This window comes from Neophocaena asiaeorientalis, unplaced genomic scaffold (genome assembly GCF_003031525.2).
Source record: "Neophocaena asiaeorientalis asiaeorientalis breed wild unplaced genomic scaffold, Neophocaena_asiaeorientalis_V1.1 scaffold43, whole genome shotgun sequence".
In the NCBI taxonomy this organism is placed as follows: Eukaryota; Metazoa; Chordata; class Mammalia; order Artiodactyla; family Phocoenidae; genus Neophocaena; species Neophocaena asiaeorientalis.
Window position 1 is genome coordinate 4,741,043 of NW_020173674.1, and position 16,666 is coordinate 4,757,708.

Sequence of the window (16,666 nt, forward strand, 5' to 3'; positions counted from 1 at the left end):
CCATGAAGAAGATGACCACGATAATGAAGGAAGAGAAGGAAGAGCGGGGAGAGGTTCCTGGCGTTAACAGTGAGGAATGAGCTCCTGCTAAGCCCTACCGGACAGGAACAGCAGAGCTCCATGTGTACGCACATGACAGTCAGTACCCAGATGGCTCAAGTTTTTGAGTGGAGTCAAAACAGAAACAATCACCATTTGTATAAACTAACCATCAGTTGCATTTATGGGAAAGCTTTTTAAGTTTCACCTGTGATCATCCTTAGGGGAAAGAAAAAATAAGTCAACTGTTACTTTACCATAGTCACTAAGATGCCACCCACACACCAAGCACCCAGTGTGTACCCTCCTCACACCATCCTCACAAATGGACCCCAACATTCTCACGCTTCCAACCACCTGTCAAAAGAGGAAGCAAAGTACACTGAAAAACCAAGATGTGAGGTACTCAGAAAAGAAGAGGTCAAATTAGGATGTATTCATTAACGAGTAAGTCAGCGTTAAGTCAGCAAGCATTTAGAATGCTTAAGGTTTAAAACATATCCTTTTACAGAACCTGGATTTAAGGCACACTCAGAACACTGAAGCAACAAAATTACTGGGGGATCATCTCAGGGGGATGATCAGCCCTAATACTTACCTTTTTGGAAAACAATATTTACCTGTTCTGGTTTTCTGCTGATAAGAATACTTAGCACCTTGCTGAAGAAACTGGCAAGTAGTGGGTTCAAGGGGGAATCGTTTAGGAGGAAGCTATACAATTTCATTAGCAAGGATTCATCTTCTCCCAGTCTATCATTCATCTGGGAGACATCAGAAGTGAGCAACTCACAAGATATATTTGGATACCTAGAAGAACAGGATACTTATATCATCATCTGTATTAACAGTTTAATTACATAAAGTAAAATGCAAACCAGAAAGGTTTCCTAAAACTCTGTGAAAAATAAAGTCATCTTCTGGGAATTAGAAAATAATTTCAATCCATTCCGTTCAATTTAATCTAGAGAGATTATAGAGTGAGTTTTCTTCTGTGTCTAAAATATGGTTTCTAAACCAAGCTTTAACCCAACAAAACTAGAGCACACCTGGGACTCAGGAGGCAAGGGCGGGGCCTCCTCAGAGGAGGAGGCGCGATGGGGCAGGTCAAAGCCTGGGGCCGCAGCCCTCAGCAGCCTGCTCTGGCATGCAAAGCAGCACAGCTCATAGGACAACCGCGGGGGACGCCCATTTCCAGGAAACTGCACTGCACACAGCACTCTTAACTATTCAAGACACACTTAGGTTCCTGGACAGGCTGCCTGTATTCTCAGATGGGTTGTAACCAGAGTTAGAAAGCTGGGCTATCAAGAGTTCAGTCCATATGACATGTTAAGAGAATAAATATTCTGATATACTCAGGAGAGAACAGGACACGGCCTGAGTTACCCAGGTGGGAAAACCGTATACAGAGCTCTCCACACCAGTCTTCCAGGATCTTCTGGGATCAGCCCGCCATCAATCTCACTGCTGTGGGACACAGGCCCCACGGCCCTAGAAATACCTGTACCCCTAAAGCACGTGTGCCCCTGAGCGCAAGAGCACTCTCTGAAAAGCAGGCAGTAGATGCATTTTCTCCACTCACTTCTTTTACCACAAATGACTTCTCATCTGTTCTCAGAGCAACAGTGGAGACTCCAAGGCCCATCCAGACTACACCCTCCCCCTCCCACCGTTCACCTCTCTGCTCTTTATCCCTCCCAGGTGAGTAGCAGGGAGTGGCAAGCTCAAATGCTGATCAGGACAGGGAGGTGACAAAACAGCTAGAAGCAGCTATACGGCAAAAGAGAGGGGTAAAGGGTGTGGTCGGAAGCCATGCAGCACCCCTGAGGCATCCAAGCAGCTGCCGGGCTTGAGAAGCAACTGGCAACAGACCAGAAGCTGCAGCACCTAGCAGCTCTGCCATGAGGGAGGAACACTGAACCGTATGAGAATATCCCCAAAGATCACATTATCAAATCGCTGTCTTCCGGAGGCTTTGGCTCAATCAAATTAAAGCCTTCCTCACTTCACAGAACACATGGGCTCAAAGACCCCACAATACAAAGTCACCAAAGTGCCGGAGGCAGGAGCAAGCAATGGCGACAGGTGTGGCTTCTGGAGTCACACCACCTAGGCTCAGAGTCTGTCTCCACCACTTACAAGCTGTATGACCTCAGGCACGTTACTTACCTTCTCTGGGCCTCAGTTTCCAAGGATGCAATACTAAGACAACAGTCCTTACCTCACGGGGGAGAATAATACATACAAAATACCGAGAAGGAGGCCTGGAATAAATAAATACTAGCTGTCTTAATTCCCCTTTTTCTTCTACTTCATAAAACTGCCCGAATGCTGCAACGGGGCTGGGGTTGCGGGGGTGGTGGCGGAGTCAGCCCAACTGCCCCAATTTGGAAGCTGCTGGCAAAGGGCCGGGAAAAGCTGGAGACGCCAGCTCCAGCCACAGTAGTCTCAGAATTCTGATGCAGAAGGTCCAGAAGAACGCGTGGGCAGCTTTTAAAATTTTCACCTGTTTCTCCACCGGTGACCTGGAGGTCTGACTGAGCTAAAGAAGCACGCATGTGGGGGCCCAGGCATAAACGCAAAGCCTCAAAGTTCTGGTTCAGAACAGGCTGGGGCTACTCTCTCTCTCCCTCCCTACCTCCCTAAGATTAAACAAGCTTCGGAAACACCCCAAGACCTCCTCCACGGCACCCCTCAGCAAGGCCTCTCCAGCCCCACCCCACTCTCTGACCTCAGCTGCACAGAAGCGATAGGAAGAGAGTCCAGCCCAACCGTACCCCTGACCTCCAGCCGGTCCCCTTCCTCCTCCCACTATGAAGCCACCCTACTGTCCTCTCGACCGAGGCCAGCACAGAGCAACACGAGACCTCCCGCTCCCTCCACACCAGCCCCGTTTCCCCCTGCGCTGCATCACCCTCACCAGCGCATACACACACCGTTATTTCTCGCATCTATGAAAAAAAAAAACCACCACACCTCTCCTGGCTCCACATCTGCCTGTAGCTCCCACTTTCTCTCTCTGCTCCTTTTCCAGGGAACTACTTGAAAGAACTCTCTGCTTTGTCTCCAGTTTTTCCTCAGAAGCACTGCAGCCTGGCTTCCGGGTCCACCAACCTGGAGAACCTGCACTGAAGGGGCCCATGTGCTCCACGCTGTAAATGCCAATGGTTACCTGGCCTGTCAGCACAGCCCCTGGATCCCCTGGGCCCCCTGTCCCATCTCCCCGTCCTGAAGCCTGGCCTCCCCTGACATTGAGGGAAGCACCCCTCCGGGCTCTCCTCTTGTCTCTGAAGTCCCTCTGTGGGAACCCTGACCCGACCAACAGCATCTCAGCTTTTGGGTTTACAATACTACTTAAGGACCTATTTTTAAAGTTCTGTTCAAATTTCTGCTAAATTATTTAAAACTGAGGTATCTGTCATTAAGATTAAAAAGTCACTGTAAAAATGACAAACCTTTAACACCTTGTGTATGAGCACTGGATTAAAAGTGATGGGTTCAATCCACATGTGTAACTGATACGCAGTTACGAACTTCACAAAACACAGCAAAATCACCCCATCATCTGTAAACTAAAAAGCACTAGTCTAAATTTCCTTAGATGACTACAGTCAACCTTAACCCAGAGAAGCTTTCAGATTCCCTCTGAAAAACCGCTCTGTGCTAATCCAGCTGTCCGAGTTATCCGGCTCTGTGTATGTTACCACAGCTGGTGGCTCTGTCCAGGCCAGAAGTGCAGCAGAGAACTGCTCTGCTCAGCTCAAGCCATGCTCCCTCGAAATGGTGCCAACCTTCTAGAAGGCTGCATGCCCAGGGAAACACACCTGCTCTCTCAACCTCAAAGGTAGCACAAAAAACGCTGGCATGGCAATACAACAGATGCCATGACTACTTTTTGGTAAAATAAGCAATTTCCACAAGGCTTGCTTACTCTTCTCCAGTTAAAGAAGTATTAGCTTCATTCAGCATGTGAGAAAACAGATCCAAGAAGGGTAAGCCTCTTGTTCAAGTTCTCAGAGCTCCTAGGAGAGGGCTACACCCATCCCGGGTGGGCCTGATACCAAGCCCACGCCACGCTGCCTCCAGCCAGGATAAGCCCCACGACAAGCAGCATCCACACATGCTGGTTCACTGTGAAGGGAATTCCAAAGTAGCAAAGTATCTATCTTTGGGGCGAAAGGAGTACACTGCTATTCCTGTCAAATTTCTGTCCTTTACTTTTCTGAGGTACTGCTCTCTGAGTGGAGACGTGCTGCATGCTAGTTGTCAACCTTAAAGGCTGGCAGAGAACATGACTTCCTTGAAGATCCAAGCCATGAGAACTTGGAAGCATTACTAAGTATTATTCCTCTGACAGCAAAACTCTCCCCACAAAGAAATGAAAGGATATCTGAAAAGGGGGACAGACGGGGGGAAAAAGGGCAAAGGAGAATCTACTGTAGGCCACAATTCTTCCTATTCCATTAAGTTTATTTAATGCTTAATCAATGACTTTTTGTTTTGTTCCTGAATTGGTTCTATTTTCAGGCAGAGGGGGGGGACAAATATTTCAATAGAGTTGGAGATGGAAGAGTAACTAACTGAAACCCCAACACTTTAAATACATATGGAATATTCGCAGAGTTTCCGGGGATCCGAATACGAAGTGTTATAAGCTGACAACACCAGTGGTCAAGTAGATAAATCCACTGCAGTTATCCCAGGGGTTAGCTGCTTAAATTTAGCTACAGTAATGTTGACCAAGACCCATGCCCTTACTCTCAGTTAACAGAAGGCCAGAACTTATTTAATCAGCAGCGCTGTCCATGAGACAAGCTCTGGCCCAGATGTGCTGTGTGACCGTGAGTAGTCGCAGCACCTCTGTCTCCCTATTCGCAAAAAAGAGAAAATACTTACTTGGATTGTCTTAGTATTTTAGGAAACTTTATCACTGTTTATAATGCACCTTGCCCTTAGACAAAACCTTTTGGCCAAAATTTAGAACGTTCACTTTAAAAATCCTGTGATTTCACTGGACTTAGTTCTAGAACGGATTGTTTGCTCCACTGAGCCTGTTGCTCTTGACATGTTAACATTCTGTAACTGGTCTACGGCAGCCCTGCAGAGCTGCTAGACAACAAGGACGATAATATACCCTACCCCCGCTTCACTTCAGCCCCACCCTAGAGAGAAGACTGAATTTTCTTACTTGTATCTGATCTTTTCATCCATGTCTTGAGGTGGTTCTTCAATAATGAATGAGACTAAATCTTCGAGACATTCTGCTTTTAACAGGAACTCTATAAGTTTGCGGTTCTGAGCTTTACATTCTTGTAAAACATCTTCCTCATCCATCAACTCCTTCAGTGTTACATCTTCTCTTTCTAGAAGTGTGTCTATGTGGGATGATGAGTGAAGATCAAATTTCCAAAACATGCTGCTCTAAACAAAATGCAGAGAGTATTTCAAATACAATTTCAACTTCACATATTAATTTTTCAAGTTTCCATCTAGTTTTACAGTCTAAAATGTCAACTTGGGTCACATAAGAAAAACAAGTTCCATATCGAATCTATAAAATGCTTTCTAAATAAGTAAAACTGGCAAGATTTTTTCCTTCTCAGAAAATATTTTTATTGATAACAAAAAATTCTGACTTGAAAATGCTGAAAGAATGATAAAACCTGGGATGATTTTAACCTGCAAAATTAACCCACCCATACTTTAAGAATTTAGTGCTGAGAAAGGAAGAAAATAAACCCTTTCTTCAGGGTGAAACGTACATTCTTGCACAGAACTAGTATCTTCAGTAACAAATGACAAGTATCGAGACCTAAGTACATGGTACTCATCAGAATATTACAACATTAAATAAATAACCACCACGAACCAGAACTTTTAGCCACTGACAGCACTTTCACAGCTGAAAATCTGAAAGCCATAAAATGGCAAAACCTATGCCATTCTTAACAAAGAAACGAAAAACTGTAGCAAGATCACCTTAAAGAACAATCATACACCTTGTCTTCAAAGTTGATCACAGAAAATTCGATCCTAGGATGTCTACAGACAAAAGAGTTCACTGTCCTTATTTTAAATACTTCAGCAAAGTCACTGACTGAAAAGCCATTAGTGACATTCAAATACCTTCCCACGTCCCACTGGTATCAGGTCAGTATGTGCTTATTTTGGTCTATAAGCCGAATTTCTGCTAATCTAATGGTCTCTCCACTTGAAGTCAGAAAACTGGACACAGTTAACAATTTAGCCTTAAGTCTTCAAAAAAAAAATAGGTCTCATTTAAAGTAGCATGTCTTTTCATTTTTTTGTAATCCCACACATAAAGGCAAAGTATAATGAAAAGTACTAATAAACCACAAAAGCAAATCTCATATCAAGCCCTTACTACTGGCTAGTTATAAACAAGATATACACTCATATTCATCAACTGAAAACTATAAACATCTACAAACCAAAGTCATACTTCTAAAATATGGATCAAGATATAATCACATTATCTACCTCAATTAAAAACTGACTTCCAAAATTTTAACCTTATAAAGGTAACTCATCATATACTGATTTACAGAGAAAACTGATAATTGGTGATGAAATAGCAAGTGTTGGCAAACTTCGGCCCACAGACCAAATCCAGCCCACAGACTGCAAGCTAAGAATGGCTTTGATAATTTTAAAGGGTTGTTTAAGAGAAGCATATGTGACAGTGACCATGGGTGGCCTGCATATTTACTATCTGGTACTTTACAGAAGAAGTTTAGCATCCCTTGCTCAAGAGGAAATAGAGTGCTGACTAACACATTCCTTTCTGCCATCTCTGAACCCACACGGGCATGTCCCCCACAGTCCTCACAGCCTGCCTGGAGGGGCGGAGCCATGTGGTGTCAGGTGGGACTGTCTACCAGATCCATTCTCTCCCTTCCTTAGGCACTCACCTAGACCATGTCCCCAACTTCTCAGGCAGGTAGATATGGCCACACTACAAAGTTTTCTCCAATGTACTGTGAGCCATAAAAACCTCCATGTGGGCTTCCCTGGTGGCGCAGTGGTTGAGAGTCTGCCTGCCAATGCAGGGGACACGGGTTCGAGCCCTCGTCTGGGAGGATCCCACCCGGCATCTGGCTGGATGTTGATGACAAAAAAGGCCCTAAGGGACTGCAGAGCCCAAAAGGAAGGTGCCTGCACCCCCAAATCACCACGAGGAAGATCGCTGCCTGCCGATCTGAGAGCCTGTCCTAGGCCAGGTTACGATGAGCCATCATACACATCTGGTCTGTATTCCAGCAGGATGGCCGACCTGACCAACCAGCTCCTCCAAACTCCTGAGCGCACGACATCGTGTGTTATTATACATATTTTATTATACACAAGAAAAGGAATTCTTGAGCAACTATCTGTTTTAAAATGCCTAACTCCTTTTGCTTTCCACTATCCTAAATTAGAATAGCATTTTTCAAATCAGAACACCTTAAAATATACATTTCCACAGTGCATTTTCTTTAAATTGGGTAGGTATACTACCGACTTAAAAATAAAATATAACCACAGTAGACTCTTAAACATTATGTATTCTATCTTTTAATCAAACAGCAAATCGACTGGAAATGAACAGCACTGGTAAATTAGTTACCCCTGGCTTGGCCCTACTTCTATTTGTGCCCTTTGAAGTAAAATCAAGCTAGGTATGAACTAACTGTTACAAAGTTCAACTGCCCAGGGCCCTGAGGTAAATGGAGTCCTTTAAAAAATGTAACTAAGATACTCTGAAGAAACTGAAAAAAGTCAGAACTTCAACAGCTCACTTTTAGTAAACATAAATACACTTCAAAATTCTTAACCTAGGTATACTTCAACAGGATTTAGCGATAAGAGGGAATACAATTTCTTACAGTAAACCAATTCACAGGCTTTTAAATCAATACTGACAAAGAGAGAAATGGTAAAAGCAAACTACCCTCCATCTTTCTGCAAAATCCTAGAATTGTTCTATAAGTTGAATGAGGTACCTTGAAAATAGGGTTTTCTCCACAAGGGCTGAAGAGTGTGTGGGCAGGAGTTGCCGCAGAGCACAACCTCTGCTATGCTCCGCCTTCCTCATAACTGAAGACACAAGTGAAAATTATCACCGTATATGCATAAAATAAGACCAAAGGATCCATAAATCTACTCGTCATAGATCAACTGCTTTAATTAAGGGTCCTGTGAAATTAATAAAATATCATCCTTCTTGGAAGCAAAACCTGGGCCACAGTACCTTTATTTCAAAAGCAGTTAAGCAGTGACACTTTGTTTCTGAAACAAAAGGTGCTACCTGTCTCTATGACACGGGACCTGGTATGGTGATGTGGTTCAATCACGTGCAAGAGGTTTGAGAAGGACGTCAGTCCCTCTGCAGAATCTGCCAAGGCTCTGCTGGTAGAGTATATTGAACAGGGCCCAACTGTGGTTTATGTAAACCACCTACAACCACTTGCTTTCCATCAAATAAACATCATTTTCTCCTCAAACCTTGTTAGGACTCTTAAGCATCTCAACATACTGGATTCCAATGCTGGCTCCACAACTGCCTGACACTGAGGCCTCAGGAAAACCACTTCACCTCTCTAAGCCCCAATATCCTCAAACAAGTAAACTGGCTGTGAGCAGATGAGAAAGGCCCGGTCTGGTGGCTGAGACATACCGGCACTCAGCACCTGGAAGCTTCTGTGTAATCAACATACCACCCCCTTGAAGTCAAGTGAGCTTTAAACCAACGCTACCAAACTTCCATGGGGTCTTATTAAAACACAGTCTCAGATTCTGATTCAGGAAAGCAGGGATCAGGCCCGAGATTCTGCACCTCTAGCAAGTCCTCAGATGCTGCTGCTGTCCTGGGTTTAAACCATTGCTGATCATTTGTAATAAACTGCAATAAGTATATTCAAAATAATCATGTAACCATGAGAAACAGAGGAAAAGCCTACTATACCAACACGTGACTGTTATTTATTTCAGAAACTCCCTGTGGACAAGCTGGTATTAGTGGGTTTTCCTTCAACATAACAGAAGCAAAACATAACACTTTCCAACAGAGGCCAGAAAAAATGACACCATGAACACACTAAAAGGTAAACTATTAAAGAGCTTTGGAGAGAGAAACTGCTGATGGTCCTGCCTACAAATGAGAAGGAAACTGTGGAAATGACAAAGAAGAACTTTAATGAGTTTAAAATACAAAATCCCCTATTCATATGTACTAACTGCCTAATTTTGGCAATTTTCTATCCAAGTGGGGTAAACTGCACTCTGTAAAGCCCAAGTCTGTGAACAGCTATCAATGGTGGAAACCCTGTACACAGGAATGGCCGGCCCAGGGCACAAGGTTCAAAGGTTCATAAAGAGATGCAAAGATTATGAAGAATCTCAAGACAGCAATGTTGAGTCTGAAAGCTAACGCTTCCGGGTGTGGGCCCCGTGGGACTACAGGCCGCACACCCGCGAAGCCAGCCTCTGGTATGCCATTCCATAACTGGCCCACTTCAATCCCCAAGATCCCATACCCTAAATACTTCCTCGCATGCTCCAGTCTTGCAACAAACACGCACAACATACATCCAGTTTAGATAGCTGCAGTCACCTAAAGTAAGAAGTACAACCTACACAAACATGAGAAGTAGCTGCATGCACCTAAGATAACACAGGGGAAAGACTTTAAGACAACAAAATGTTACAGATTTTTAATACTATTTCTTTTAGATGTGCTATGAAGGGAATAGCTATAATACACATTTTTTCTGGGTCTTATACAAAGGCATGTAAGCACATGCTCCCCAAGTTCAAATCCCTACACACCTCAGTCTGCCTGCAGCACTCTCTAGAGGCCCCGGCCCTCAGCACTACGAGAAACGCAACACCTCCACTGTCACCCGAGCTGGTGCTAACAGAAACATCACTCAAGCCACAGTGTGAGCCACATGTAAGCTTAAATTTTCTAGCAGCCACACCAAAAAGTAAAAAAGAAACTGGTAAAATTAATTTTAAATGTATTTATTTAACCTCATATAGCTAAACATTATTATTTCAACATGTAATTCTTTTGGTACTAAGTCTTCAAAATATGGGTGTTTTGAAACTTCACAGCACATCGCAATTTGGACCAGCCACATTTCCGCTGCTCAAGAGTCACATGTGGCCATTCGGGACAAGACAGCTCAAATTGTATGATTGCTACAACTATGATTCAAAGTTTCTCTCCTGGTACTAAAATATCTTCCCCACCTCCTTCCACAGCCAAAGTCAATAGTTACCCACCTTTTCCACACAAGGGCCGATGTGGGATGGGTGGGGAGAGGCTATGGGCCACGGTCTTCCTTTCTTTTAAAATATAAACATACCTGGGAAATCATGCTTATTCTCATATATATATATATATATATATATATATATATATACACACATATAAAAAAAAAAACTTGGACATTCTTAAAATATATATATATATATATATACACACACATATAAAAGAAACAACTTGGACATTCTTAACTCAAACAAGTAGGTCACAAGAAAATGAGAACTGTTTTTTAGCCTCTAATTTCTAGGAATATTTGTAGGGATAAAAGGTAAAATTTCCAATTCTTTACCTTGTGATAATGGAGAATGCTAGCTTGAATCAGGAGGGCTACAAGTGGCTCATTACTGGTAGAGATACACCTGGCCAAATTTTAAAATAGGTACGTGTCTGTGGGAATTTATTTCATTTTCTAAGTTAATTTAAAAATATTATGATGAAAAATAAAATGCCCAGGTCACTCAAACATGTTGGGAACAATGATGTTTGATTAATATAAAAAAATAGACTCCCCGGGCTTCCCTGGTGGCGCAGTGGTTGAGAGTCCGCCTGCCGATGCAGGGGACACGGGTTCGTGCCCCGGTCCGGGAAGATCCCACATGCCGCGGAGCGGCTGGGCCCGTAAGCCATGGCCGCTGAGCCTGCGCGTCCAGAGCCTGTGCTCCGCAATGGGAGAGGCCACAACAGTGAGAGGCCCGCGTACCCCTCCCCCCCAAAAAAAATAGACTCCCCACTGATCCCGGAGAAAACTGAGTCTTCACTGCCTCCATTCAGTTTTTTAGTATATGTGCTGCCGAAGCGAGCACCACTGCCTCCATTCAGGTTCAAAACAATGTGCTTATTACTCCGCGAGGGGCAGGCACATTTACCCCAAACCTTTGGCCGAGTTTACCAGCAGCCTGGGAACAGGGTGTAGTGAACAAACCGAGCTGCTGAAAGGCTGTTCTTACTGGCTCTCCTGCTTCTGCCAGCCAGTGTCCAGACACCTGGAGTTGCAGGACCCCTGGGCTTGGATTCAGGCGTGCGGAGAACTGAGTTGGGCCACATATAACAAGACCCAAATGGGGGGATGGCTAGGCTGAAGAAGGGTTGGTGGTTGCCACTCTGTACACTGAAAGCAGCACGCCACCAGGAAGGGACAGAGAGGAAAGTATCTATAAATAGCAGAGTGCAGAGTCACTCTGAAGGGAGGTCAGCTCTGTGTTATAAGTTAATGATAAACTCCCCCAACAGCAACACTCAAGGCCTAGGCAAAAGCTGTAGTTTTCACACGAAGAGGCAGAAACATGCAACATCGGGAAGGAGTAACAGTTGGGCTTTGATGGCAGTTCTCTTTAAGTACTAAGGAAAAAGATCACAAAGGACTGGGAAGTCTACCCAGTAGTTGCCTCTCCATTGTTAACAAAGGTATCCAACGCATACAGTTGTCCCCTCACCCCCACCCGAACACTAGACTAATCAAAGCAAGTATCAGAGTGCCAGTTAGAGATAACGAACTTCTTTAGAGGAAAGGGCAATACAAACTCAGGGCCAGTTTCGTTGTATTAGCTCTGAAACTGCTTCTTCCAAAGAACACATCAAAAGCAATCAAGTTTCTACCATCCAGATGTTGTAGATGCTTTTCCCAGTTTTAATTTGTAACTTTCTTTGATATTTCAGCTTTTCAGAGTAGTAAATAAAGGAGTAAAATCCATTTAATATGTAGTATATTAATCAACAGGTACTTTTCTTTTTTTTTGCGGTACGCGGGCCTCTCACTGTCGTGGCCTCTCCCGTTGCGGAGCACAGGCTCCGGACGCGCAGGCTCAGCGGCCATGGCTCACGGGCCCAGCTGCTCCGCGGCATGTGGGATCTTCCCGGACCGGGGCACGAACCCGTGTCCCCTGCATCGGCAGGTGGACTCTCAACCACTGCGCCACCAGGGAAGCCCCAACAGGTACTTTTAAAGCACTAATTTGCACTGTATTGGGGAATGCAGGCGTAATATGATAACGGTGCCTACTTCCTTGAAGAATACAATAAAACTGAGAACAGAGAAAATACAGAAAATAAATGGCATAAACTCCAAGCTTGTTCTGTAGAAAGGGAGCTCAAGGGAGGGGAGCCTGGACAGAAAAGACTTTGCTATAAATGAGGCCTAAGCTGGGCCTCAAAAGACAGGTAGGGCTCAGTAGGTGATCCTACAAGCCTGGAGGATAGACCCTGGAGCTTCAAGAAATTCAGAGCAGGGAGAAAGTCCTGATAACAATAAGAAAGAGACTTTCAGAAGGCACTAGGAAAGGTTAGGCAACGCAAAGCCAGATCTCAAAGAGCCATGCACAAACGTACAGCAGAGCCGGGCAGGCTTGCTGCAGAAGCGAGGGAGGGAGCCAGTCCGTTCTAACTGAGATAAATGCACATTAAAATAGCTATAGCAAAGATTAACACAGTATACAGAAACAAATGACTCAAGAAAAGTAGAGGAAAATGACACAGAGGAGACGAAATTTAAGCTGTGGCAAGTACATTTTCAACAGACGCTGTACTCCCACAAAGGCGGAGAGGGGAAGAGGTCTAACCTGTTCCCAGAACGGCCATGTGTTTGAATATGACTAAAATGTGGGATAGGGAAGGGAGTGCTGAAGACAAGACCACTGAGGTGGGACACTGAGGTCAGGTGAGACAAGGCAAACGAGCAACAAGATGAGATCTAGAGTTTAAATGCTGTCAATGTGAAAGATGGACTGGACAGGGGTGAGCCTAGATAAAGAGCGGTGACCCAGAGACCGTTTTAAGAACTCACAGAGGATGGCGAGGCCCTACAACAGCCTCTACTTTGAAAACCAAGTTATTCCCTAAGAAATTTCACATTAAATTATTATCCCCCCTCCAGTTTCACCCATAATTCCTCAAAGCCTAATTCTCATGTTTTCTTCATTCCTAGCTGTACTTAGGTATCAGATGATACAAATTTATGGATTGCCCTTGGAATTCTGAGCTACCTGGGAAACACACGATCCTCAGAAAACGAATGCCTACCCACACCCTGGGGCCAACTCCAAATACACCTCTAAGATGCTGTGGACAGGCAAGAGGTATGATCTTAATCGCCCACTTCACTTTTATATTTAAACAGCCAACTGCCAATCAAGAAAAGTCCAGCCTCACTTTTGTCATGGAGTCCACACTAAAGTACAGTGATGTGTCCTTCTACAAGTTCTCATTATGAAAATGCAAGTGGACATGAATTTCTGTGCATAATTTCCACAACTTCAAAAACTTCAATACGAGTATATGCAAAGCATGACTTATTTATACTAAGAACAAGTTTTTTTTTAAAGTGAGACTAAGGGGTTGGAAAGAAAAAAGACAAGTAATGAGGATGACACAATGGCAATCAGGTTTTTGCCAGGAGCCTTGTTAGAGATCAAAGCAATAAAGGCAAGGAAAACCTAGCTGGATCTAGGTGTCTATTGTGTGTGTGTGTGTGTGTGTGTGCGCGTGTGTGCCTGCACAAATAAGAAAATTCTAAGTAGAGGGTTTTCCATCTCAAGCATCCAGAATTCTCTGAATCTCTGAAACCAGGCAGAGCTGTCAACAAATCTGACTGAAATATCAGAAAGAAGTGACATGTAACTGGAGAGCCAGAGGAAACGTGATGCGATTAGAACACCTGTCATCTGAAATAACCCAAAAGAGTTCCTAATCTAAAACTGTAGGGATGGGAATTCCCTGGTGGTCCAGTGGTTAGGACGCATCACTTTTGCTGCTCGGGCCCAGGTTCAATCCCTGGTCAGGGAACTAAGATCCTGCAAGCTGTGCGGCGTGGCCAAAAAGTAAATACAATAAATAAAACTGTAGGGAGGAAGATTGGTCCTAAGCAAGTCAGGAACAGTATGAAAGCAGCAGAGCTAGAAAGAGAACTCTATACTAACACAGGGCAGGGGAAAGCCTTGGAAAATCCAACTCGCCCATGTTTTTACTAAGTGAAATCAGTTATATGCAGTTTGTGAGTCACCCAACTTGAATCAAGTGACAGTGGCTACTTTTTTATTCATATGTCCATTACAGACAAGATGCCCAAAGAGAACAGCCTTTCCAAATCAGAAATTCTAGAGCATATTGAGATGCCATTGAAAAAAGGCCAAAAAAGAAACAAGCTTCAGTTTAAGAACGAGCTAACTACCCTGGTTAATTTGGAGTTACAAGCAACTCTATAACAGAGACAGACATGGCAAATTGGTCACAAATTTTAAAGCTCCCCACCCCCATTTTTTTTAACCTTCGATCTTCCTTGCCCAGCAAACTTTAATCAGAATGTGTATAATCAGGACTTCTCTGGTGGTGCAGTGGTTAAGAATCCGCCTACCAATGCAGGGGACATGGGTTCAAGCCCTGGTCCAGGAAGATCCCACATGACACGGAGCAACTAAGTCCGTGCGCCACAACTACTGAGCCTGCGCTCTAGAACCTGCGAGCCACAGCTACCGAGCCCGCACACCTAGAGCCTGTGCTCCACAACGAGAAGCCACCACAATGAGAAGGCCGCGCACCGCAACGAAGAGTAACCCCTGCTCGCTGCAACCAGAGAAAGCCCACATGCAGTAACGAAGACCCACGGCAGCCATACATACAGACGGACATAAATAATGTGTATAATCATAAAGCATTTAGGGCTATCTCAACAGTCCCTAGACTAGCAGTAATAACTTGTTAACCTCCAGAAAGTGCTTTCCGTCATGAATAATTTACCAGCAAAGCAGACTCCTGGACTGCTGAGACTCTGCTCAGGAATACAAGCTCAGTGTAGAACTTGAGACGTGAACGCTGCTTACAGTCTTTATAGCTCCTTAATCTCTTCTAGCTCTTCCACAATAACAGTAAATGGTCTGATACGGCAACTTTCTATTAAAGGAGGAAAAATGACTAATAGCAGCTCACAATTATTAAGTGCCTACCATATGCCAGACTCTGGACTTGATGCTTTTAGATACATTATCTGTACCTCACAACAACTCTTCAAGGCTTCGCTCTCATTTGCAGATGGAAAAACTAAGATTCTAAGAGGTGAGATGATCTACCAAAGACCACAGCTAGTGAATAAGCTGGCCAGAGCTGGGACTCAAGCCCAGGCCCATCACACTCCCAAGTCTGTGCTCTTCCCATCACAGCACACGGCCACAGGACAGGCATGGAACACCCGGTGAGCGACCAGTCCCAGCAGCAGTCATCAAGAGCACAAGCCAGCCCCAGGCCAGCCTGCAGAAGGGAAACAGCAGCAGGCTAACCTGCCATCTAATGGCTCTTGGGATACACTCATGGACGGGAATCCCATGTCTTCATGGGCAGGGAAAAGAATCACTTGACAGACAAGCTGGCTGGGAGCTCAGCCCAAAGAGCGTAGGTGGTGGTGACACTGGAGGAGCTCAGCTCTTGTGGTCAGTGGTGCTATCAGAGCTGACTGACCAGAATGCCACAGGTTTGTCCAAATGCACAGAAAACACGAGTGAATCAGCATTTAAAAGCTGTCTGACATGATGAAACCAAGAGAAATTTACTTAACATGGTTAAATGTAAAGTCCTTTTAAAATAAAAACTGAAAAGCATGACATGGGGTGGGGGGTAGAGGTTGCTAGGCCTAAGAAAACTGTTAAAGAAAGAAACAAGTCCAAAGATTTTAGTTAATTATAAGCTTGACATAAAGTTGTATTATGCTGTGACTAATAAGCAAGTAACCTTCAGAATGTGTCATAGATCAACTGCATCTAGGACCACGGGAGATACTAACTCTATTGAAGCCTTCACTGGGCAGATCAGCTCATGCCAAGCAATATCATATCCTGTTCTGGGGCAGCTGAAGAGACTGCCAACCACATGGCACCCAAAGAGGACCAGGGTGACAGAAGGACTGCCACTTGGAGGAAAAAATAACTAGCTTTGAATATCTCAAAGCTCTTTTATACTATCACGGACAGTGCCCAAGGGAAAAAATGAGAGCCAGTGAGTGAAAAGGACAGATTACCCGTCCCATCTGTGAGCAGAAGATGCAGGAACTTGCTAAAGGTTAGGAACACCAACACCTTCAAGACCCCAAGGCTGGAGGTCCTCTGGAAGCCTGGATGATTCTCTACGAGGGCAACGACAGACAACTTCCCGTTCTGGACAGAAAGACTATATTAAATGATCACCACACTGTTTTATGAATTTCTTCTCAAAGTCTATGTGATATAAAAGGCATGGCTACATTTGGGCTGACATGGAGTCTCAACAAGAAAATAGCAAAGGATTCTGCAACCTTCCAGACGCTTAGTGGGTTGAAAC

The 16,666-nt window shown here is 44.3% G+C and overlaps 1 protein-coding gene and 1 non-coding gene across 11 annotated transcripts in view; one reads left to right on the top strand and one right to left on the bottom strand.

The window, feature by feature from the left end:
• Positions 1-16,666, bottom strand: part of PPP6R3 (protein phosphatase 6 regulatory subunit 3) — a 128,057-nt gene that overhangs the window by 69,794 nt on the left and 41,597 nt on the right. For 9 of the 10 annotated variants that reach the window (XM_024748902.1, XM_024748910.1, XM_024748908.1 and 6 more), the window contains 2 exons: positions 5,228-5,460; positions 660-846 (listed from right to left, as the gene is read on the bottom strand). In XM_024748902.1, the coding sequence (XP_024604670.1) occupies positions 660-846; positions 5,228-5,454 (414 nt within the window). In that variant the 5' untranslated portion in view covers positions 5,455-5,460. The remainder of the gene's footprint in view (positions 1-659; positions 847-5,227; positions 5,461-16,666) is intronic. The other variant, XM_024748903.1, reaches the window with a different exon arrangement.
• Positions 14,075-14,146, top strand: TRNAK-UUU (transfer RNA lysine (anticodon UUU)). Its single transcript has one exon. It is a non-coding gene; the product is annotated as a tRNA-Lys (tRNA).